The sequence below is a fragment of the Mobula hypostoma genome, chromosome 26 (genome assembly GCF_963921235.1).
Source record: "Mobula hypostoma chromosome 26, sMobHyp1.1, whole genome shotgun sequence".
NCBI classification, from domain to species: Eukaryota; Metazoa; Chordata; class Chondrichthyes; order Myliobatiformes; family Myliobatidae; genus Mobula; species Mobula hypostoma.
In genome coordinates, this window is record NC_086122.1 from 5,387,583 (window position 1) to 5,411,370 (window position 23,788).

General features: G+C 44.4%; 1 protein-coding gene across 2 annotated transcripts in view; it reads left to right on the top strand.

The window, feature by feature from the left end:
- The first annotated feature begins 3,424 nt into the window (after window positions 1-3,424).
- Window positions 3,425-23,788, top strand: part of LOC134338265 (stromal membrane-associated protein 2-like) — a 63,205-nt gene continuing 42,841 nt past the window's right edge. For both annotated transcript variants that reach the window (XM_063033983.1, XM_063033984.1), the window contains exon 1: window positions 3,425-3,567. In XM_063033983.1, coding sequence (XP_062890053.1) covers window positions 3,456-3,567 — 112 coding nt within the window. In that variant the 5' untranslated portion in view covers window positions 3,425-3,455. The remainder of the gene's footprint in view (window positions 3,568-23,788) is intronic.

Consider the following 23,788-nt stretch of genomic DNA (forward strand, 5'->3'; position numbering starts at 1 on the left):
GCTCAGCCTTTTCATTCCTAACTTTTTCACAGGACTTACCAACATCTGTCTCTACAGCCTCTCCACTAACCGTTCTGGCATGGTGGTTCCCATCCCACTGCAACTCTAGTTTAAACCCCACATGCTGCATTTACAAGTCTTCCTGCTAGGATATTAGTCCACCTCCAGTTCAGGTGCAAACCATCCCTTCTGTACAGGTCCCACCTTCCCTAGAAGAGAGCCCAATGATGCAAAAACCTTATGCCCTCCCTCCTACACCAACCTCTTAGCCAAGTATTAAACTGTATAGTCTTCCTAGTTCTAGCCTCACTAGCACATGGCATGGGCAGCAATCCTGAGATCACAACGCCGGAGGTCCTGTCTTTTAACTTTGTACTTAACTCCCTGAACTCCCTATGCAGAACCTTGTCACTCGTCCTACCCATGTCATCGGTACCTACATGGACCATGATTTCTGGCTGTTCACCCTCTCGCTTAAGAATTCTGAGGACTCAACCTGAGATATCCCAGACCTTGGCACCCAGGAAGCAACATACCATCCAGGGATCTCATGCTCGCTCACAGAACCCCCTGTCCGTTCCCTAATGATCACCACAGTGTGCCTCTTCTCCCCCCTTCCCTTCCGAGTCACAGAGGCAGACTCGGTGCCAGAGACTCGACCACGGTGACTTTCCTGTTAGGTCACCCCCCACCCCCCCCCGAACGGTATCCAAACTGGTGTAACTGCTGTTGAGGGGGATGGCCACAGGAGTACTCTGCACTGGCTCCTTCACCCCTTTCCCCTTCCTGACTGTCATCCAGTTTCCCGTGTCCTGCACCTTGAGTGTAACTATCTCTCTATATGTTCTATCTATCACCCCCTCAGCCTCCCGAATGATCCGGAACTCGTCCAGTTCCAGCTCCAACGTGGATTGTTAGAAGTTTAGATTGAGGATTGAGGCTTAGCGCACACAAACAGATCTTTCTTGAGAAGAGCAGGATGTGCCAGTAACCCCAGAGGTTCACATACTTTTTTTGAACTAAGAATGTGATTGTTTAAATGGTGTACTCAGTATTGACAAGAAGTACAATTATTTGTGTGTTATTAGTTTAGGCCGATTGTGTTTTGTCCATTAAAGTGACTGAGATGAAGAAAAGACCACATTTTATGAGTAATTAATGCAGGAGACCATGTAATTGCAAAGGTTTCACATACTTTTCCTTGCGACTGTAAATGTAAGGGATTTACTGAAATGATACTGAAAATGGATGGGTTTAAATTCAGCTGCATTTTGAAGAATAGAAGATGTTGATGTGATATTGATTCAGTGAAAGTACAGAGGATATTTGCTTTTGTAAGATGACCTAGGACTGGGGGCGGGGGTCACTGTTTAAAAATAAGGGATTGCCCAGTTAAGGCAGAGATGCAGTATAACATTTCTTTCCGGGAGTTGCAAGTCTTGGCTCTGGGAGTGATGGAAGCAGAATCCGCTGTCAGATATCTGACTTGTCCATCAACATTGCCTCGTTATTCCTGCTTTTGGCACTATTTACTTTTGTAATTTGTGGCATTTTTTTTTATCTTTGCACTGTACTGCTGCCACAGAAGAACAAATTTCACATCAAGTCGGCCAATGGTAATAAATCTGATTCTGATTCCCACTCCTCTCCCCCCCCCACTCCTGTTCCTCCCATTCCATTCTCTACTCTTCCTCTGTTCGATCCACCTTCAACCCATCCTCCCCCTCACTCGCCTCCCCTCCTTCTTCCTCTTCCCCCCCATAACCACCCCTCTCTCTCTCCTTCCACCAGCTCTGCTCCACCCCCAATGTGGGAGGGGGGGGATGATGGGGTGGGGGGCACCTCTACCATACCCCACCCCATTTACCCGTCCCACATCTCTCCCCAACACTTCTCGCACCCCTTCATCTTCTCCTGAGGTCTTATGGGGGCTGACAAACAGCTTTAAGGTGTATTGTGGCCACCTCCTGAACTGGTGTATTGGGTCAGGATATCTAAATCAAATATATCACTTGATAACAAATTCTATAAAAAAGACCTGTACTCTTAAGGAACTGCACTATATATTTAAAGCACTAATCTTATGATCCTTTCTGCAAAATATTGTTAATGTTAAATTGTAATATATTCTGTGATAACCTTAGGATCAACCATCCCCTCTCTTGATTATATCTTGATCAGGTGATCAATACGTACTGTTGCTTGTTGATTACAATACTCACACCTCCCATTATTGTGCTTCTTCATTAAAGATTGTGTACCATTTAACCCTGTGTACCCAAAACCTCAGTCTCCGTATTATCAGCTTCTCCCTCCTGCTCTTTCACACATTCCTCAACCATCCCACTTCTTTCTGGATATTATAAAGATACCTCTCTGTTCTCGCTTCATCCTATTGTTTTCTCCATGTTTTAAAAATTTTACTTTTGATGTTTTTCATTTGTCCTTTACTGTAATTTATTTGATTGTCCAAGTCTGTTTGTCTAGTTGCCTCCTTTGCTAATTTATCCGCTTACTTGTTTCCTGTAATACCAATGTGTGCTGGAATCCACATTAAACATGTACAGAGTCCCACCATTTTAAGTCTAATAAGGTTTGTATTATCTCACACATAATGTCTGGTTTTTCCTCTGACTATAAATCCTTTAGACCCCTGATTGCTGTGGTTGACTCAAAACTATTTTAGAACTCTCATTGGTCTTGCTTCCTCCACCCACTGCCAAGCAAATCATCCAGCTGTCATTTCACCTGTAAACACTGAGAAATCATCATTTATCCTCACCTGCTTTTGAATGTTAAAATCAGGCACTACCAATCCTACCCCTAATCTACTATTTCCATTTTAAAACATCTGTGCATATTTGTAAATATCCATAATAATTATGATTTACATAAGATTCAACTAAATTGATTTAAAATCACTTCTCTATTTTTTCTGTCTTGAATAATTGAAGATCCATCCCTGGTGCTTCACACAGCCATGGAGACTCTCCAGGAAAAGGCACTGTAGCACCTTATTACTAATTCCTGTCCTTTCTGCTTTTCCTTCAGTAGTCCATGCAAGACTTCTGCTCTTCTTTTTTTCCTTTTCCCAGTATGGATCTAAAAGCTGTTCACTTGGATGATTTTCTCCATGTCCTTGTAGGTTTACCCAGTATGTTAATGCAAACTGTGTTCTTCTCAGATCCTGAGGCGCCCAGCTGCATTGCCGCCACTGACGCTTCACTTTGAATTACTGCATATGCAGTTTCTGGAGCACACTGTGTGATGTCAATCTATACAGAATACATGCACCGTCCAGTACAGATCGTACTCTTTCACCCATTTCCCAGCCGCTTTCCACTCCTCTCCTCCGAAACGCCCCACCCCGTCATCACTCTCCCGCCCACTTGGCCCCGCCGCCTCCACCGGATGTGACGTCGCGGTTCCGGGCGGCAGTGGCAGAACGGACGGTGATGGCGACCCGGGCGGAGCGGGAGCGGGCACAGCGGCTGAATGAGCGGCACCAGGCGGCGCTCAGCGAACTATTGCAGGACAACAGGGAGTGTGCCGACTGTGGGAGCCGAGGTAAACCACACCTCAGGCTGGGATATGGGGACTCCCGGTGACAGGAGTCGGCGGGGGTGCGGAGACTCCCGGTGACAGGAGTCCGGGGGGAGGGAAACTCCCGGTGACAGGAGCCGGCGGGAGTGCGGAGACTCCCGGTGACAGGAGCCGGCGGGGGTGCGGAGACTCCCGGTGACAGGAGTCCGGGGGGGCGGGGGGGGGAGACTCCCGGTGACAGGAGTCCGGGGGAGGGAGACTCCCGGTGACAGGAGTCCCGGGGGGGGGGGGAGGAGACTCCCGGTGACAGGAGTCCCGGGGGACGGAAACTCTTGGTGACAGGAGTCCGGGGGGGCGGGGGGGGGGAGACTCCCGGTGATAGGAGCCGGGGGAGGGAGACTCCCGGTGATAGGAGCCGGGGGAGGGACTCCCGGTGACAGGAGTCCGGGGGGGCGGGGGGGAGACTCCCGGTGACAGGAGTCCGGGGGGAGGGAGACTCCCGGTGACAGGAGTCCCGGGGGGGGGGGAGAGACTCCCGGTGACAGGAGTCCGGGGGGAGGAGACCCCCGGTGACAGGAGTCCGGGGGGAGGAGACCCCCGGTGACAGGAGTCCGGGGGAGGGAGACTCCCGGTGACAGGAGTCCGGGGGGGGGGGGGGAAGGAGACTCCTGGTGACAGGAGTCCCGGGGGAGGGAAACTCTTGGTGACAGGAGTCCGGTGGGGGGGGGGAGACTCCCGGTGACAGGAGCCGGGGGGGGGGTGGGGGGGGACTCCCGGTGACAGGTCAAGATGCCGAGAGACTCCCAGTGACGGATCAAGGAGGGCGGGAAACTCCCGATAACAGGGGTGAAGAGGAGACAGACTCCTGGTGACAGGGGTCGGGGGGGGGGGGGGGGGGGGAGAGGAGAGAGGCTCCCGGTGACAGGAGTCAAGTGATGTGGAATCTCCCAGTGATAGTTCCTGCTTTTGGAGAGTGGAGTCATGGGTAGCCTATAGCCCTCCTGGTTATTGTGAATGGTGCACACATAAGTGGACCTGGCGATGGACAGACATGGGCCATGGTGTAAATCCAGTTCACGTAAGTGTGGAGAACTCGGGGAACAAACTGGTAATGCTGGAATTTGGAGCAAAAGAAACAAACTGCTGGAGGAACTCATTGGGTCATCCATCAGCCCCGATGCATCCACACCTGCTGCTTGACCTGCTCAGTTCCTCCAGCAGTTTGCTGTGGGGAGCAGGGGGCCGGGTGACAGTTTTGGTTATGGGGAGACTGGCATTGTGTTAGTCTGGTTCAGTAGGTGATGTGGGAGATGGTATGGCATGGAATAATGTTCTCTTCTAATCCTCCTGTAACCACATTTTATGGAATGTTTTTGTCTTGTCTCCACTTGTGATTAAAAGCAGGAAGCTTCTGATTCTGCAGATTTCCTGATTTTTGAAATGATGAATGCAGCAATAGTTGAGTTTCATATTTACATTATGGCTGGTGTGGATATGTGAGTTGAGTATTTTGGAATCCTCTACCCTGTGTGTTATTGCCTTGGGCCAGGGCTGCCAGTCCAGTTTCATCAACAGTGCAGATGTTTTGCGCATGCCTTTGAATGCAGTTTGGGTGGCGTTGAAATGTTCTTACACCAGTGTTGTACTTTTTACTCACACAACAGAATCCAGTCACGGTATTTGTAGCAGCAAGCCAGTGAGATTACCAGAGGAGTTATTTAGCAATGAAGTTTGTCATGGATAAGTCCATTGTTATCCTCCCTTGGGTTTCTGGAAGTTCTGTTTCCAATAAAAAGAAGCTTATTCAGAGAATCTGGTTGGGAATACCTTTGGTGTTGTTGAAGCCCACCAGATTCTACAGATTTGGAATTCAAGTGGCCTGCACCAGTTAGCCTTTGTATAGCAGAATCTGGTATTATAGCCTTGCTCTCTTTTTCGTCTAAAATTAGTGATTTCCTTTTCAATGTGGTTTGTGCACATCCTGCACCTGGCAACCGTCTGAGAGATGCACCAGTAAACCAATGGGTAGGGTCCTTTCTGCCTGTTCCGATGCAGGGTTTCAACCTGAAACATTGACAGTTCCTCCATCAGGTTGTTTGTCACTCCAGGTTCCAGCATCTACAGTCTCATGTCTGTGACTCTCTCTGTCTCACTCTTTCTTACCCCACCCCCTTCCTCTCCCTCTTGCTGTCTGTCTAGACACTTTGTAGCATTTGGGACACAACATCGAATTTAACAATTTCAGGTCTTCAGTCTTACTGGCTAGTTGTGATGAAAGGTCATTAATCTGTAAACTCTGTCTATCACAATGCATCGATGTTGCTTAAAATGCTGCATATGCTGACTGTAAACACGAGGAATTCTGCAGATGCTGGAAATTCAAGCAACACACGTCAAAGTTGCTGGTGAACACAGCAGGCCTTCACCAGCAACTTTGATGTGTATATGCTTACTGTTCTCTTTTATTAAACCACAGTGTTTTGTATTGCAGAATAGCAGCATTATTTTCGCTTCCTCTGTCATTGATTTACGATTTACATCATCCAGAACAGTTGTAATTCACAAGTTTTCACCACCATCACTACCACCCAACACTTCAGTTTTCCCTGTTCATCCTTTTCACAGAGGGTTCCATTGTTCTCTCACTCTTACCACTTCTGTGTAATTTAAAATCTTTTTGACTTCCTACTTTTACAATTCTTATGCCTAACCTGCTGAATGCTGTTGTTTCAGATTTCTGGTAAGCACTAAGATTTCTCGGGAGCTTTTTAGAAGTGAAGTGCAACTCCCAGCTGCTTTTATTTTCATTTGTGGGCATTACAAGTATTTATAATCTTTATTTCATGCAATGCTACATTTGGTTCACTGTTGATAACAAATAATGAATAATGTACTTCCAAATCCTGAGTGGAATGTGACTTGGCAGAGATGGACTGCCAGTGTACCTGCTAAACACGTCCTTTCAAGGTGGTGGCATTGTAGATTTGAAAAGTGTGTGAAATATCATTCTGATTATAATGTGTGCTTTGCCACTCTGTACTTAAAGTGAAAAGTGAAGGCAAAAAATGACCTTATTTTGCATTGTTTTCACTGAATTGATGCTTTTCTCAAAAGAGTATAAGCCAATACTGTCATGAAATCTGACAAAAGTTCTCGGCCCAAAACATCAGCTCTTTACTCCCTTCCATAGATGCTGCCTGATCAGCTGAGATTCTCCCGTGTTTAGTGTGTGTGACTCAGGAATCTCATGGCCTACTGAGCCAATGAGTTGTTTGCTGTTGCTCCAGCTCTGAAAAGGCTGCTATTTTGTGAGGTTGCTACACTCTGTTGTGAGGTGATACACCTCAGATGCCAGAATGGAGAAGACCAACCTGCAGGTCTGTCGTTTTTCCTGAATCTGCTGGTAAGAGATATGGGTATCAGGAGAAGATTGCAGCAGTGTCATCCATGGTTAACGGGTCAGGAGTTTGTGTCTGGACCTGTATGTAATGAATTCATATCGGCTGCCGGAAGCTGTTGAGCTCTGTGGAACTTCATCGTACATGAAGACGAAAGAGAAAGAAACAGAATTAAAAACTCACTGGGAGAGTGATAGGGAAAACAAAGCTGGTAGAGTAACAAATAAATGTAAACCTGGCATCTTTCATAAGATAAGTGCAATGCCTTTAATCAGGAGGTTTGGTGATCTAGTATTCATAGTTTAAGTGTGTCTCCGGACCTCAGTGTCGAAGTGCTTTCTCAATCCTAAAATGATATATTCATATTGAAGCTGTGTGAATGTGCGAAACAAAATACACAGAACTAGATGAGACATAGAATTTTGGAAAGCCTGGGTTTACCTGGGTTCAATCCTGACATCCAGTGCTGCCTTTGTGAAAATTGCAAGTCCAGTTGCTTGAATTCTCCCATGTCCCGAAGGTTTGCCACTGCAAATTGCCCATAATTTGCAGGTAAGAATTGAGGGGGAGTGTGGGAAAGTTGCTGGAATTTAACGAAAAAGTTAAATTGCTGGGACTGTGGGCCGGGTGTGGAGAAGGATATAGGGGCTGCTGAGGGGCAGAACCTGGGTTTCCAAAGTGTAAATTAATTGAATTAGTGTGAATGAGTGCTTGTTTGTGGAAGCAGACAGAGGAGTTGGTGGTTGGTTAGTCTGTTTCCATGCACTATAATTCCATGAAATCATTTCTTGCTCTATCTCCATGCCCGTTCTCTGTTGTCTGTGTGCAAACAGCTTATCATTGTACAGTCCAAAACAACCCAGTCTTGCACTGAATTTAAAAATTACTTTTGGGAAATGCTAAAATAAAACACTAATTAGAAATATTGAGATGAAATGCTGAAATAAAATGAGGAACAATCTCAAACAGGAGAAAATCTGCAAATGCTGGAAATCCAAGCAACATACACAAAATGCTGGAGCAACTCAGCAGGTCAGGTCAGGAAAGAAAAAGTACAGTCGATGTTTCGGGCTGAAACCCTTCGGCAGGACTGGGAAAAAAAGGCTGAGGGGTAGATTTAAAAGGTGGGGGAAGGGAGAGAGAAACACCTGATGATAGGTGAAACCTGGGGTGGGGAGATGAAGTAAAGAGCTAGGGTTTATTGGCGAAAGAGACAGAAGGCCTTGGAAGAAAGAAGAAGGGGGGAGGAGCACCAGAGTAAGGCGATGGGTGGACAAGGAGATAAGGTGAGAGAGGGAAATGGGTGAGGGGCATTACCGGAAGATTGAGAAATCAATGTTCATGCCATCGGTCATCACCCTGACACAGTGGTGTCAAGAAAACAACCTCTCCCTCAATGTTGCAAAAACAAAGGAGCTGGTTGTAAACTATAGGAGGAACGGAGACAGGCTCAGCCCTGTTGACTTCAATGAATCTGGGGTTGAGAGGGTGAACAGCTTCAAGTTCCTTGGTATACATATCACCGAGGATCTCACTTGGTCTGCACATTCTGGCTATGTAGTGAAAAAGACACAACAATGCCTCTTTCACCTCGGACGGTTGAAGAAGTTTGGCATGAGTCCCCTAATCCTAAGACTTATACAGGGGCACAATTGAGAGCAACCTGACTGGCTGTATCACTGTCTGGTATGGGAACTGTGTTTCCCTCAGTCACAGGACTCTGCAGAGAGTAGAGCGGACAGCCCAGCACATTTGTGGATATGAACTCCCCACTATTCAGGACACTTACAGCGACAGGGGCATAAAAAGGGCCTGAAGGATCATTGGGGACCCGAGTCACCCCAACCACAAACTGATCCAGCTGCTACCGTCCAGGAAATGGTACCGCAGCATTAAAGCCAGGACCAACAGGTTCTGAGACAGCTTCTTCCATCAGGCCATCAGACTGATTAATTCATGCTGACACAATTTGTATTTCTAAGCTATATTGACTGTTCTGTTGTATATCTTACTGTACATACTACTTATTACAAATTACTATAATTTGCACATTGCATTTCAGACAGAGACGTAGTGTTAAGATTTTTACTCCTCACGTAAGTGAAGGATGTAAGAAATAAAGTCAATTCAATTCAGGTTGAAGGTTACCCAAATGGAATGTAGGGTGTTGTTCCTCCAACCTAAGTGTGGCCTTATCCCAGAAGTGGAGGAGGCCATGGATGGACATATCAGAAAGGGAATGGGAAGTGGAATTAAAATGGGTGGCCACTGGGAGATCTTACTTGTTCTGGTGGACAGTAGATACTCAGTGAAGTGGTCTCCTAATCTACGTTGAGTCTCACCGATATAGAGGAGGCCACACCGGGAGCACGGAACACAGTAAATGACCGCAACAGACTCACAGGTGAAGTGTGCCTCATCTGGAAGGACTATTTAGGGCCCTGAATGGTAGTGAGGGAGGAGGTGTAGGAGCAGCTGTAGCACTTGTTCCGCTTGCAAGGATAAGTGCCAGGAAGGAGGTCAGTGGGGAGGGATGAATGGACAAGGAAGTTGCGTAGGGAGCACTCCCTGTGGAAAGCAGGAAGGCGGGGGCAGGGAAAGATGTGCTTGGTGAGGGGATCCTGTTGGAGGTGGTGGAAGCTTCTGGGAATTATGTACTAGATGTGGAGGCTGGTGGGGTGGTAGGTGAGGACAAGAGGAAGTGGGATATCTGTATGAGACTGAGCTTGACTGTTGCATTAAATGTGGAGTACAGCAGCGTGCTGAATCTATGAGCACTCTGAGACTTCCACAAATTTAAACGTGCAGATAATGCAAACCTACCCCCCAAACACTAGTCCTGTTGCTGGGAACTGCCAGTGAGATCTGACTGATGGATTGCAACACCTTGGAGTATTTCCTTGTTCTGATTCAGAATGTGTCATGAGATCTTCATATCTTTCTTAGTGGATAGATGGACAAGGGACTAACACCTGAAAGATGATACTTCAAGCAGCACAGTATTCTTCCAGGATGTTAGCAGAGGGCTCGTGGAGCTTAAATACATACAAGGCAAGGAAAGTTTCTAAGTCTTGGTAGGGATGTTTTCGAGGAGAAATAATCTCTGATCAATCTTCTCATCAGTGTGCTGCAGTTTGAGTCAACCTTTCTGACTGCAGATGCAGATATGAATCTCATCCCATTCCTGATAGGCAAACAACAGGAATTCTGCAGATGCTGGAAATTCAAGCAACACACATCAAAGTTGCTGGTGAACGCAGCAGGCCAGGCGGCATCTCTAGGAAGAGGTACAGTCGACGTTTCAGGCCGAGACCCTTCCTCAGGACTAACTGAAGGAAGAGTTAGTAAGAGATTTGAAAGTGGGAGGGGAGATCCAAAATGATAGGAGAAGACAGGAGGGGGAGGGATGGAGCCAAGAGCTGGACAGGTGATTGGCAAAGGGGATATGAGAGGATCATGGGACAGGAGGCCCAGGGAGAAAGACAAAAGGGGGGGGGAACCCAGAGGATGGGCAAGGGGTATAGTCAGAGGGACAGAGGGAGAAAAAGGAGAGTGAGAGAAAGAATGTGTGTATAAAAATAAATAACGGATGGGGTACGAGGGGGAGGTGGGGCATTAGCGGAAGTTAGAGAAGTCGATGTTCATGCCATCAGGTTGGAGGTTGGACCCAACGCAGACTGGGAGACCGCTTTGCTGAACACCTACGCTCTGTCCGCCAGAGAAAGCAGGATCTCCCAGTGGCCACACATTTTAATTCCATATCCCATTCCCATTCTGACATGTCTATCCACGGCCTCCTCTACTGTAAAGATGAAGCCACACTCAGGTTGGAGGAACAACACCTTATATTCCGTCTGGGTAGCCTCCAACCTGATGACGTGAACATTGACTTCTCTAACTTCCGCTAATGCCCCACCTCCTCCTCGTACCCCATCCGTTATTTATTTTTATACACACATTCTTTCTCTCACTCTCCTTTTTCTCCCTCTGTAGCTCTGACTATACTCCTTGCCCATCCTCTGGGTCCCCCCCCACCCCTTTTTGTCTTTCTCCCCGGACCTCCTGTCCCATGATCCTCTCATATCCCCTTTGCCAATCACCTGTCCAGCTCTTGGCTCCATCCCTCCCCCTCCTGTCTTCTCTTATCATTTTGGATCTCCCCCTCCCCCTCCCACTTTCAAATCTCTTACCAGCTCTTCCTTCAATTAGTCCTGACGAAGGGTCTCGACCTGAAACGTCGACTGTACCTCTTCCTATAGATGCTGCCTGGCCTGCTGCGTTCACCAGCAACTTTGATGTGTGTTGCCATTCTTGATAGGAATGGGTTGGGCTCGCACTATCAACCAGCATTAGGTTCATTCAGGGAACAATGCAATCCTGATTAACAGTGCTTTTCTTTCCAAGAAAAAAGAACATCTAAAATAATTCTTGTGGTCTCAGTCTTTGCACTTCCCATCAGGAGAACTTGTAGCACTCGCGTTCATCTTTACATAAGCGCAGCAGTGGAAACTGCGAGCAATTTCAAACTCCTGGGAGTGAGTGCACATCTCACACAACCTCTCATAGTCCTGGAACACATTTTACACAATCAAGAAAGCTTACCAAGGCCTTTACTTTCTGAGGATGCTGAAGAGAGCTGGACTATGCACCTCTATTCTCACATCTTTCTACAAGTAAGCAGTAGAGGGTATCCTTACAAGCTGCACTGTGTGGTATGGAAACTGCATTGCGGCAAACAGGAAGGCTCCACAACAAGTGGTCAAAACTGCCCAACCCATCATTGACACTAGCCTACCCACCATCAAGGATATATATACGCACACACGCACACACACACACACACACACACACACACGCACAGACACACGCACACACACACACACACACACGCACACGCACAGACACACACACGCACACACACACGCACACGCACGCACAGACACACGCACAGACACATGCACACGCCACACACACACGCACACGCACACACACACACACCACATACACACACACACACGCACAGACACACACACACACACACACACACACACACACACACACGCACTCGCACAGACACACAGAAAGGTGCTGGAAAAGGGCCAGTGGCATCACGAAGAATGCCACCTACACTGCTATTGGATTGTTTGCCCCACAGTCATCACAGAGGAGGCTACGTGGCCTCTATGCCAGGACCATCAGACTGCTTTCTTCAAGCAGTAAGTCAGATCAACACTTGGCCAACTAACCCACCTCACACATCCCCTCCCCACCACCACCACTACTTTATCATTTCCTACCAGTCATCTTATGTACAGACATTCCCGTGCCTAGTGTCACATTTTGGTGTTTTTAATATTACTATTGCGTTCTTTATCTTGTTTTTTTATGCTGTATTGGATCCAGATTAACTATAATTTTGTTTTCCTTTACACTTGTGTACTGGAAATGTCATTTTACAATTGTGAATCAGAAACAATGTCCTTACGAACATCCCCACCAGTTTACTGATTCTTAATATCCTTCTCCCTTCTGGCAGATACAGATAAAGAATAAATAATGGTATTGCTAGGGACAACTGCACTTTGTAAACAAAGTTATATGCCTAAATCAACCTCTGACTCTGCCCCTCTGACCCTCAACACAGGTTCCTCCCCCCCCCCCCCCCCGGGTTGTGTCCTGAGTCCCTTCTCCTTTTACACCTACGACTGTACTGCCACACACAGCTCCAATTTGCTGATCAAATTTGCAGATGACACAACATTGATCAACCTTATTTCTAGCAGTGACGTCACAGCCTGCAGAGGAGAGGTTAACACCCTGACACAGTGGTGCCAAGATAACAACCTCTCCCTCAATGTCCAAAAAACAAAAGAGCTGATTGTGGACTACAGGAGGAATGGAGACAGGCTCTCCCCGATCAACATCAATGGGACTGCAGTTGAGAGGGTGAGTAATTTCAAGTTCCTAGGTATACACAACACCCAAGATCTCACCTGGACTTTACACACTGGCTGTGTGGCAAAAAAAGCACAACATCGTCTCTCCACCTCAGGCTACTGAAGAAGTTCAGCATGAGCCCCCAAATCCTCAAGACTTTCTACAGGGGCACCATTGAGAGCATCCTGACTGGCTGTATCACTGCCTGATACAGGAACTGCACCAACCTTGATGGCTGGGCACTGTAGAGAGTGGTACGGACAGCCCAGCGCATCTGTAGATGTGAACTTCCCTCCACTGGGGACATTTACAGCAGCAGGTGCGTAAATAAGTCCTGGAAAATCATTGGGGACACCAGTCAACCCAACCATAAACTGCTTCCTTCTGGCAAACAGTACCGCAGCATTAAAGCCAGGACCAACAGGCTATGGGACAACTTCTTTCTACAAGCCAGTAGTCTTACAAAATCACATGTCTGTACTTTGCGACAGAGTCATAACACAAAGATCTTTACTCCCTCGCGTTGTGGGATGGATGTAAGATTTAAATAAACCCAAATTCAAATTTACCAATGACTTTTGAACACAACCAAACCACATCACTCCAATGTATCCATTTCACTACTGTTGAAAGGAAGTGTAGTTATATGAAGTAGGCACAACTGGCTGATAACATTATGCAATCGTCTTTTTAATTTTCTTCTCTCCTATTTTACATTACTCAATGATATGACTGCTGTTTTTAAGGGAATTAGAAAACGTATTTCATGAACTTTATTTCGCCTTGCCCAAGGCAGTTGAACAATAACATGGCTTGTAATTCAGTAAAGCTGAGTAACATTTCAGTGACTTTATATTAATATATAGAACAGGAAGGCCAAGGATGGAAATGGTGTTGATCTATTGATTAATAAGAATTCAGCAGTTTTATTTTGGAAAGTAGTATTTTGATAATTGAGAAGTAAGTGTAGAGATTTTGGAGGGACATGTGACGGGTGTATAATTCTCAAAATACTGCAGTTGGAGAATGTTTGCCACAGTTTGTTAACTATCATTACATAGTGTAACTACTTGTGTTCACCTGTTTTCATGTCCCAAACATTAGGCTAATAGGTATGGCCTCTTGATCTTGAGACATGATATGCAAAATGGGAATACATTTTAAGCATAAGAGATTATGCAGATGCTGGCGATCCGAAGCAACATGCTGCTTGACCTGCTGAGATACTTCGGCATTTTGTGCTTGTTGCATGGGACTAAGTTTGGTGTTTTCTCTGCAGAAAGGTGACAAAAGTTTGAAAACCAATCACAGAATCTTGAATAGACTGGAGACTTGGTAAATTGGTTTATTATTCTGAATAAACTCTTCTCTGGTTTCCAGCTGTGTATAGGTTACCTATTACCTATACCCAGCTGGAAGCCCATGAAGAGTTTATCTGTCGTGTACGCTGGGAAAGCACTAGATTCTTTTTGGTTTATTGTCATGTGTACTGAAAAACTTGTTCTTGCATGTCTTTCACACAGATCAGTTCATTACAGCAGTGCACAAAGGAAAGCAATAGAATGCAGAATAATATGTTATAGTCACCGAGAAAATGCGGTGCAAGGTCATAATGAGCTAGACTGGGAGGCTAGGAGTCCATTTTATCATACGAGAGAACTATTCAGTAGTCTTTTACAGCAGTGTAGAAGCTGTCCCTGAGCCTAGTGGTATGTGTTTTCTGCCTTTTATATTTTGTGCCTGATGGGAGGGGGTAGAAGAAAGAATGTCTGTGGTAAGTGGAGCCTTTGATTATGTTGGCTGCTTTATCAGGGCAAAAAAAAAATGTGTTGACGGAGTCCGTGGAGGGGAGGCTGGTTTCTCATGATGTTGTGTCTGCAACTCTGCCATTTCTTGCAGTCACAGGTAGAACAGAAGCCACATTAAGCTGTGATACATCTGGATATGATGGGTTCTGTGGTGCATCATTAAAAATTGGTGAAGGTCAAAGAAGACATGCCAAATTTCTTTAGCTTCCTGAGGAAGTAGATGACTACTTTCTTGCCTGTGACATCTATGTAGTTGGATTAGTGATGAACACTCCTGGGAACTTGAAGCTTGCAACTATCTTGACCTTGGCACTGTTGATGTCAACAGGAGTGTGTACACCATCACCTCTTCTTGAGGTCAGTGACAGCCTCTTTTGTTTTGCTGACATAGAGTGAAAAGTCACTGTCATGACACCATGTCACTAGGAATGGAATCTCATCTTAACACGTCATCTTACATGTTACCATGTTATCGCCTACCTGCAGACTGACTTATTGTTATTTGAGATATGGTGGTATCACCTGCAAACTTTTAGATGGAGCGAGAGCAGAATCTGGCCACAGAGTTGACTGTACAGGGAGTAGAGTAGAGGGGCTGAGGACATAACCATGTCCAGTGTTGAGTATAATCATGGTGGAGGGAGGGGTTGCTCTTTTTCCTTGCTAATTGTTGTCTGTTGCTCAGGAAGGTGAGGATCAAGCTGCATAGTTCTTTCCGGATCATTGCTTGCCTTTCTCTTCCAACTGACCCACGTCCAATCACCTTCATTATCTTACCAAATTCCATCAAAGTGAGCTGACAAACCTGAGCTTGTGCTGGCTGTTCTCCAGACATTATCTGCATGTTTTCAGTGAACAGAATCTGCTTCTCTCAGCTTCATTGAAATGTCACCTGATTTTTAATCATTTCAAATTTTGGGGATTTTGCTAGCGCTTTGAGGTATTGAATTCCACAAACTGTCGACTTTTCAGCAGAAGGTGACCTACCTTCCTTGTTGATACCTGAATGATTTCATCCTCTTTCTCCCCCCCCCCCCCCATCAGTAGTCGTCAACCTTTTGGTCTTGAGTGAGAGTTAACTTAACAATGTTCTAGTCCCTGATTAAGTGCCTTGCCGTAGCCCCGACTATTGGGATTTAAAGGCTAAATTGAAAGGCCAGTTGGGTGTTTGCCAGCTTCCCTTTTTGGTTTCCTGTTAATATAAATAAACTGTTCAATAGTCATCGCTTTGATGTAATTTTGTATGGTTTAGCATGACCACAAGTTGCACAATTTTCCTTCAGTTCCAAGAAACAGGATGTTTTTAAAGTTTCCTGTCTTTTACAGCATCAGTTTATGCACCTGAGTTGTTGGCAATGTTCTCTGTTCTCAGCTGGGTTGTCGCAGAATTATTTGCATACTGCATCCAGTTTATTATAGTATACAGTATAAATGCATTTTTTGCCCTGCTTTCAAGATCCCCAGAAGTACATTGAAATAATTTTGAAGTGTTTGCTTTTAATAATGTACTTTGAAGCTGCCTTTACCTTTCATTTTCTTCATATAGAACTCTAAGCCAAGGCTTCCTTTGCCTTCTTGATGCATTGTGCTCTGTCAACGTAAGCTGGTGGAACTTACCCTATAAACTATAGTGCATGCAGATCTTTTTTCTATTGCAAAGGATTTTCTGACAGATGATAGTGATAGTGTGTTACTAGTGCTGTATCAATATCAGATGCATTCCTATCTCCATTTCTACAGGATCTTCAGACTGTTAAGTTTATGCAACACATACATGGTTAGTCAGCTGCTTCATCATTTTAAAGAAAATATTTCAAGCAGTTACGGAGATTTTCTGGCTGATTTTTCATCGCTTGAATGGTTGAACGCTGAAAGGTCAATTGCTGGAAGTGTATATTTCAGCTGGAAAAAATGTTTTCCATTAACTATCGTTTGCCTCTACTTTATTCCACACTCTGTCCCTATCTTGTATCAAATGGGGATCCAGAAACACAAGAAACCTCTTGCAACATTTCATAAGCAATTACAACTATAAAGGTGACGTGGATAGTCAGAGGCTTTTTCCCAGGGCCGAAATGACGAGCACGAGAGGGCACAGCTTTAAGCTGCTTGGAAGCAGGTACAGAGGAGATGTCAGGGGTAAGTTTTTTATGTAGAGGGTGGTGAGTGTGTGAAATGGGGTGGCAGTGGTGGAGGCGGATACAATAGGGTCTTTTAAGAGACTCCTGGACAGATACATGGAGCTCAGAAAAATAGAGGTCTATGGGTAACCCTAAGTAATTTCCAAGGTAAGGACATGTTTGGCACAGATTTGTGGGCCAAAGGGCCTGTGTTGTGCTGTAGGTTTTTTATGTTTTTATAACTGCAACAAGTCCACGTTTCACCTGTATAGGAAGAGCACAGGTTTGCATTCCCTCCAACACTATTGGAAGTGCTGCTTCTCAAATTCTGTTTGAACTTCTAGCCCCATTCTCCTGCTGTGTGCAAGATCAAAGTCAAAGTAAATTTAATATCAAAGTACTTGTATGTCACCATATACAATGGATTCCGATTAATGGGGACACATTGGGACTAGTACATTTTGGCCCAATTAAGTGGCTGCCCCTTTTAGCGGATGCTTAGTGGAAACAGTTAAAAAGGTATCAGAACACAAACTGAGTAAGAAATGATGTATTTAAATGAAATGCAGAACAAATTAGAACACTACCAATACACTACAGTACTATAAAACGGTATAGAAAACATAGAAAATAGGTGCAGGAGTAGGCCATTCGGCCCTTTGAGCCTGCACCACCATTCAGTATGATCATGGCTAATCATCCAACTCAGAACCCTGTACCAGCCTTCCCTCCATACCCCCGATCCCTTTAGCCTCCAGGGCCATACCTAACTCCCTCTTAAATATAGCCAATGAACTGGCCTCAACTGTTTCCTGTGGCAGAGAATTCCACAGATTCACCACTCTCTGTGTGAAGAAGTTTTTCCTAATCTCGGTCCTAAAAGGCTTCCCCTTTATCCTCAAACTGTGACCCTTCGTTCTGGACTTCCCCAACATCGGGAACAATCTTCCTGCATCTAGCCTGTCCAATCCGTTTAGGATTTTATACGTTTCAATAAGATCCCCCCCTCAATCTTCTAAATTCCTACGAGTATAAGCCTAGTTGATCCAGTCTTTCATCATATGAAAGTCCTGCCATCCCAGGAATCAATCTGGTGAACCTTCTTTGTACTCCCTCTATAGCAAGGATGTCTTTCCTCAGATTAGGGGACCAAAACTGCACACAATGCTCCAGGTGTGGTCTCACCAAGGACTTGTACAACTGCAGTAGTACCTCCCTGCTCCTGTACTCGAATCCTCTTGCTATGAATGCCAGCATACCGTTCGCCTTTTTCACCGCCTGCTGTACCTGCATGCCCACTTTCAATGACTGGCACACCCAGGTCTCGTTGCACCTCCCCTTTTCCTAATCGGCCACCATTCGGATAATAATCTGTTTTCCTGTTTTTGCCACCAAAGTGGATAACCTCACAAAAAAAAAAATTTAATGTGCAATTTATCCACATTAAATTGCATCTGCCATGAATTTGCCCACTCACTTAACCTATCCAAGTCACCCTGCATCCTCTTAGCATCCTCTTCACAGCTAACACTGCTGCCCAGCTTCATGTCATCTGCAAACTTGGAGATGCTGCATTTAATTCCCTCATATAAGTCATTAATGTATATTGTAAACAACTGGGGTCCCAGCACTGAGCCTTGCAGTACCCTACTAGTCACTGCCTGCCATTCTGAAAAGGTCCTGTTTATTCCCACTCTTTGCTTCCTGTCTGCCAACCAATTCTCTATCCACATCAATACCTTACCCCCAATACCGTGTGCTTTAAGTTTGCACACTAATCTCCTGTGTGGGACCTTGTCAAAAGCCTTTTGAAAAACCAAATATACCATATCCACTGGTTCTCCCCTATCCACTCTACTAGTTACATCCTCAAAAAATTCTATGAGATTCGTCAGACGTGATTTTCCTTTCACAAATCCATGCTGACTTTGTCCGATGATTTCACTGCTTTCCAAATGTGCTGTTATCACATCTTTGATAACTGACTCTAGCATTTTCCCCACCACTGATGTTAGGCTAACCAGTCTATAATTCCCTGGTTTCTCCCTCCCTCCTTTTTTAAAAAGTGGAGTTACATTAGCCACCCTCCAATCCTCAGGAACTAGTCCAGAATCTAAAGAGTTTTGAAAAATTATCACTAATGCATCCACTATTTCTTGGGCTACTTCCTTAAGCACTCTGGGATGCAGACCATCTGGCCCTGGGGATTTATCTGCCTTTAATCCCTTCAATTTACCTAACACCACTCCCCTACAAACATGTATTTCTCTCAGTTCTTCCATCTCACTGGACCCTCTGACCCCTACTATTTCCGGAAGATTATTTATGTCCTCCTTAGTGAAGACAGAACCAAAGTAGTTATTCAGTTGGTCTGCCATGTCCTTGCTCCCCATAATCAATTCACCTGTTTTTGTCTGTAGGGGACCTACATTTGTCCTAATCAATCTTTTTCTTTTCACATATCTATAAAAGCTTTCACAGTCAGTTTTTATGTTTCCTGCCAGTTTTCTCTCATAATCTTTTTTCCCTTTCCTAATTAAGCCCTTTGTCCTCCTCTGCTGGACTCTGAATTTCTCCCAGTCTTCAGGTGAGCCACTTTTTCTGGCTAATTTGTATGCTTCTTCTTTGGAATTGATACTATCTCTAATTTCCCTTGTCAGCCACGGGTGCACTACCTTCCTTGATTTATTCTTTTGCCAAACTGGGATGAACAATTGTTGTAGTTCATCCATGCGATCTTTAAATGCTTGCCATTGCATATCCACCGTCAACCCTTTATGTGTCATTTGCCAGTCTATCTTAGCTAATTCACGTCTCATACCTTCAAAGTTACCCTTCTTTAAGTTCAGAACCTTTGTTTCTGAATTAGCTATGTCACTCTCCATCTTAATGAAGAATTCCACCATATTATGGTCACTCTTACGCAAGGAACCTCTCACGACAAGGTTGCTAATTAACCCTTCCTCATTGCTCAATACCCAGTCTAGAATAGCCTGCTCCTAATAGTTCCTAATAGTTATTGATAGAGGAATTATATGGTGTTGTGTTCTTTTGACTGTAGATGAACAAAATCAGCACAGACACCTAGTGCAGATAATAGGTTGCACTATCATTGCACCTCCAAATCATCTTTTTCATTGTAACATTCAAGATGATTGTCAACGCATCCAAGTTCTTCATTGTTCCTAATTTGCTGAAGTAGTGAAATTATTTCATTTTCACTCCCAGCTGTTTTTCACATCTCCAAGCCTGAATGCTTGAAACCACAGTGAGCACAACTGTTCCAAATTGTCTTACTGATTATTTCCTGACAAATATCTGTGACAAAAATCACAACTGACACTATTTAAAAACTGTTTAAAGACCAATGTACAAAAGAAGACAAATTTTACAAACTTTAAAAAATAATACAAGAACAAGAGTTGTAGAGTCTTTGAAAGTGAGTCTGTAGGTTATTGAGTCAGTTCAGGAGCCTGATGGTTGTGGAGTAATTGGCCATTCACTGGTTCTGACAGTGATTTATATGGGAGTGGGAGAGAGTCCATGCGAACTGCCTGCCTCCCTCTCGATGTTACATTTGTACCTGGGTGTCCCTAGAAAGAAAGCATAGGGTATCCTCTGGTTTGCTGGAGATCTTCCAGAGCATTGGGTACTTCAGGGCTGGAATGCATCCTGGACTAGAATTTTACTGTTTTAATTTGACTGACTAGTGGAGTTTGAACGTTTTTTGAATGGTATGATAGGCTTGAGAAGCTGTGTGGCTAATCTTGCTCCTATTTTCTTGCGTTTTCATGTGTTCAGAAACATTGCACATTTCTCAAGCTGCTTATCATTAGTCCTAATATTTTCATGTGTTAGAATTATTAATCCTAAATGTATCCATTCTATTTTGTATCAAGGATGCCAGTTTCACCTTGTGCCAACAGTGGCATAACATGAGCAGCCAGTCATTTGTCCAATTTTCCTTCAAATGTTCCTATCCATGCATTTGTGACTTCTGAGATTGAATTTACGATACATTTGCATTTTTCTAAAATAATGTGATCTATCTTTCTTTCTACACCATGATCTATGTTTACATTGCTTCAACCTTGCTTGATTACATGTGTCTTTCTCAAGGCTGCTCAGTTTTTGTAAATTGTGCTAAAAGCACTAAGGTTCTTGCATCACCCACATGGGCCAGTTCTCAGTGCTCTTGCTAAATCTTTGCTTGATCTCTTGTTTGTTAAGAAAAAGTGTAAACATTCAACTGTGTTTCAAATTCTCTTTGTCCTTTAATCATTTGCTTTTATTTTCTGCTCAGCACTGAAATGTTACAAGTGGTACTTCTAGATGAAGTATGATTAGCTGTACTCTCTTTGGGAATTGTTATGATATAGCAATATACCCCAATGTTGTCATCCAGGTTCCTCTGACAATTCCTTTCTACGACAAGAGATATTTAAATCATCCTTAGCGACAGGTGAGATGCCAGAGGATTGAAGGATAGCTAATGTTGTTCCACTGTTTAAGAAATGCTCTAAAAAATAAACCAGGACATTTTAGGGCAGTAAGTCTGAGATCTGTAGTGAGAAAGTTATGGAAGGTATTCTAAAGAATCAGGTATATGAGTATTTGGATAGATGTGGCCAGATTAGGCATAGTCAGCATGGTTTTGTGTATGGTTGGTTGTGTCTAACCAATCTTGTAGAGTTTTTTCGAGGAAATTATCAAGAAAGTTGATGAAGGCAGGACAGTAGATATTGTCTACATGGAATTTAGCAAGGCATTTGACAAGGTCCCACATAGAAAGTTGGTCAAGAAGGTTTGGTCACTCAGCATTCAAGATGAGGTAGTAAATTGGATTAGACATCGCATTTGCAGATGACACCAAGAATGGGGGTGTAGTGGACAGCAAGGGAGAATATCAGAGCTTGTAGCAGGATCTGGACCAGCTGAAAAATGGGCTAAAAAATACCAGATGGAATTTAGCGCAGACAAGTGCGAGGTGTTGCATTTCAGTAGAACATTCCAGGGTAGGTCTTACGCAGTGAACAGTGGGGCACTGAGGATTGCTGTAAAACAAATGGATCTGGGAATACATTGAAAATGGTGGCACATTGGCCTTTATAAGTCAATGTATTGAGTACAGGAGATGGGATGTTGTATAAGAGGCCTAATTTGGAGTTTTGGACACCTACCTACAGAAAAGATGTAAATAAGGTTGAATGATAAATGCAAGCAAGCTGGATAGAACTACAATTAGATGTCATGGGTTAAAGGTGAAAGGTGAAAAGTTTAATGAGAACATGAGAAACTTCTTTACTTAGAGGGTCGTGAAAGTGTGGAATGAGCTGCCAGGACAATGTTTAAGAGAAGTTTACATAGGTACGTGGATGGCAGTGGTCCTGGTGCAGGTTGGTAGAAGTAGGCAGTTTAAATGTTTTGGCACGGACTAGGTGGGTTGAAGGGCCTGTTTCTGTGCTGTACTTTTCTGTGACTGTAAAACAGGTGCTTATTCTGAGGAAAAATTACTAAACAACACTCCCAACACGCTGGAGGAGCTCAGCAGGTCGGGCAGCATCCGTGGAAAAGATCAGTCGACGTTTCAGGCCGGAACCCTTCATCAGGACTGTAGAGGGAAGGGGCAGAGGCCCTATAAAGAAGGTGGGGGGAGGGTGGGAAGGAGAAGGCTGGTAGGTTCCAGGTGAAAAACCAGTAAGAGGAAAGATAAAGGGGTGGTGGAGGGGAAGCAAGGAGGTGATAGGCAGGAAAGGTGAAGAAAGAATAGGGAAACACAATGGTAGTAGAAGGGGGCGGAACCAAGAGGGAGGTGGTAGGCAGCTGGGGGAGGGTGCAGAGTGACATAGTGATAGAGGAAGGGAGGGGGAGGGAATTACCAGAAGTTGGAGAATTCTATGTTCATACATGTTGGAAATCTCAAATAAATCCGAAAGTGCTGAAACTGTTTATCAGGCAGCATCTGATGAATCAGCAAAAGCAGTTGAGGGTTTAGAAATGGCATTGATCAGAAATATAATTCTTTCTTTTACTGCAGGTGTCATCTGATCCATTTCTAGAACTTTCTGTTTTGTTTTCACTTGGTTTAGGCTATGTTATGAAAATATAACAAAACCCACATTTTGTCATTGACTTTGTTTGGCCAAGGCATGTAGTTTGTGCAGTAACTAGCCAGTTCATGAAGATTGTGTTGTTGAAGAATTTAAGTAGCGAATTTATATTTGAGGATTATCATTATTCACTGTTCATTTGACCGTATTTCTGTGGACACAGATCCTTTCACATCATTGATTATTTTCAGTGAACTCTTGTGCTGTCTCAGACCCAGTCTGACACCTTTCACAGAAGAAAATGTGAAAACAATCAGTAATTTAAAAATTCTCATCATTTTAAAATCCCTCCTGACCTTACCCTTCCGGCCTCTCTAACTGTGTGCAGCCATGTTTCTCACTAAGAAAATATAAGACATAGGAGCAGAATTAGGCCATTCAGCCAGTTGAGTCTGCTCTTGCATTTCATCATGGCTGGTCTATTATTGTGCTCAACTCCATTCTCTACCCTTGCCCCAAAACCTTTGATGATCTTACTAATCAAGAACCTATCAATCTCTGCTTTAAATATAACCAATGACTTGGCCTCCATAGCCATCTGTGGCAATAAATTCCATAGGTTTGCCACACTCTGGCTAAAGAAATTCCTCACAAGCACGAGAAAATCTGCAGGTGATGGAAATCCGAATGACAAACACATTATGCTAGAGGGGCTCAGCAGGCCAGGCAGCATCTATAGAAAAGAGTAAATAGTTGACATTTCGGGCTGAGACACTTAATCAGTACTCTGTTCTTAAAGGATGTCCTTCTATTGGTGCTGTGCCCTCTGATCTTAGCCTCCCACATCCTCTCCGTGTTCATATGCCTTCCTATCTCTAGTTTGCTCATCTCGTTCTTGTCAGTATCAGTAATGGTTCCCGCGGTGGCTTGGG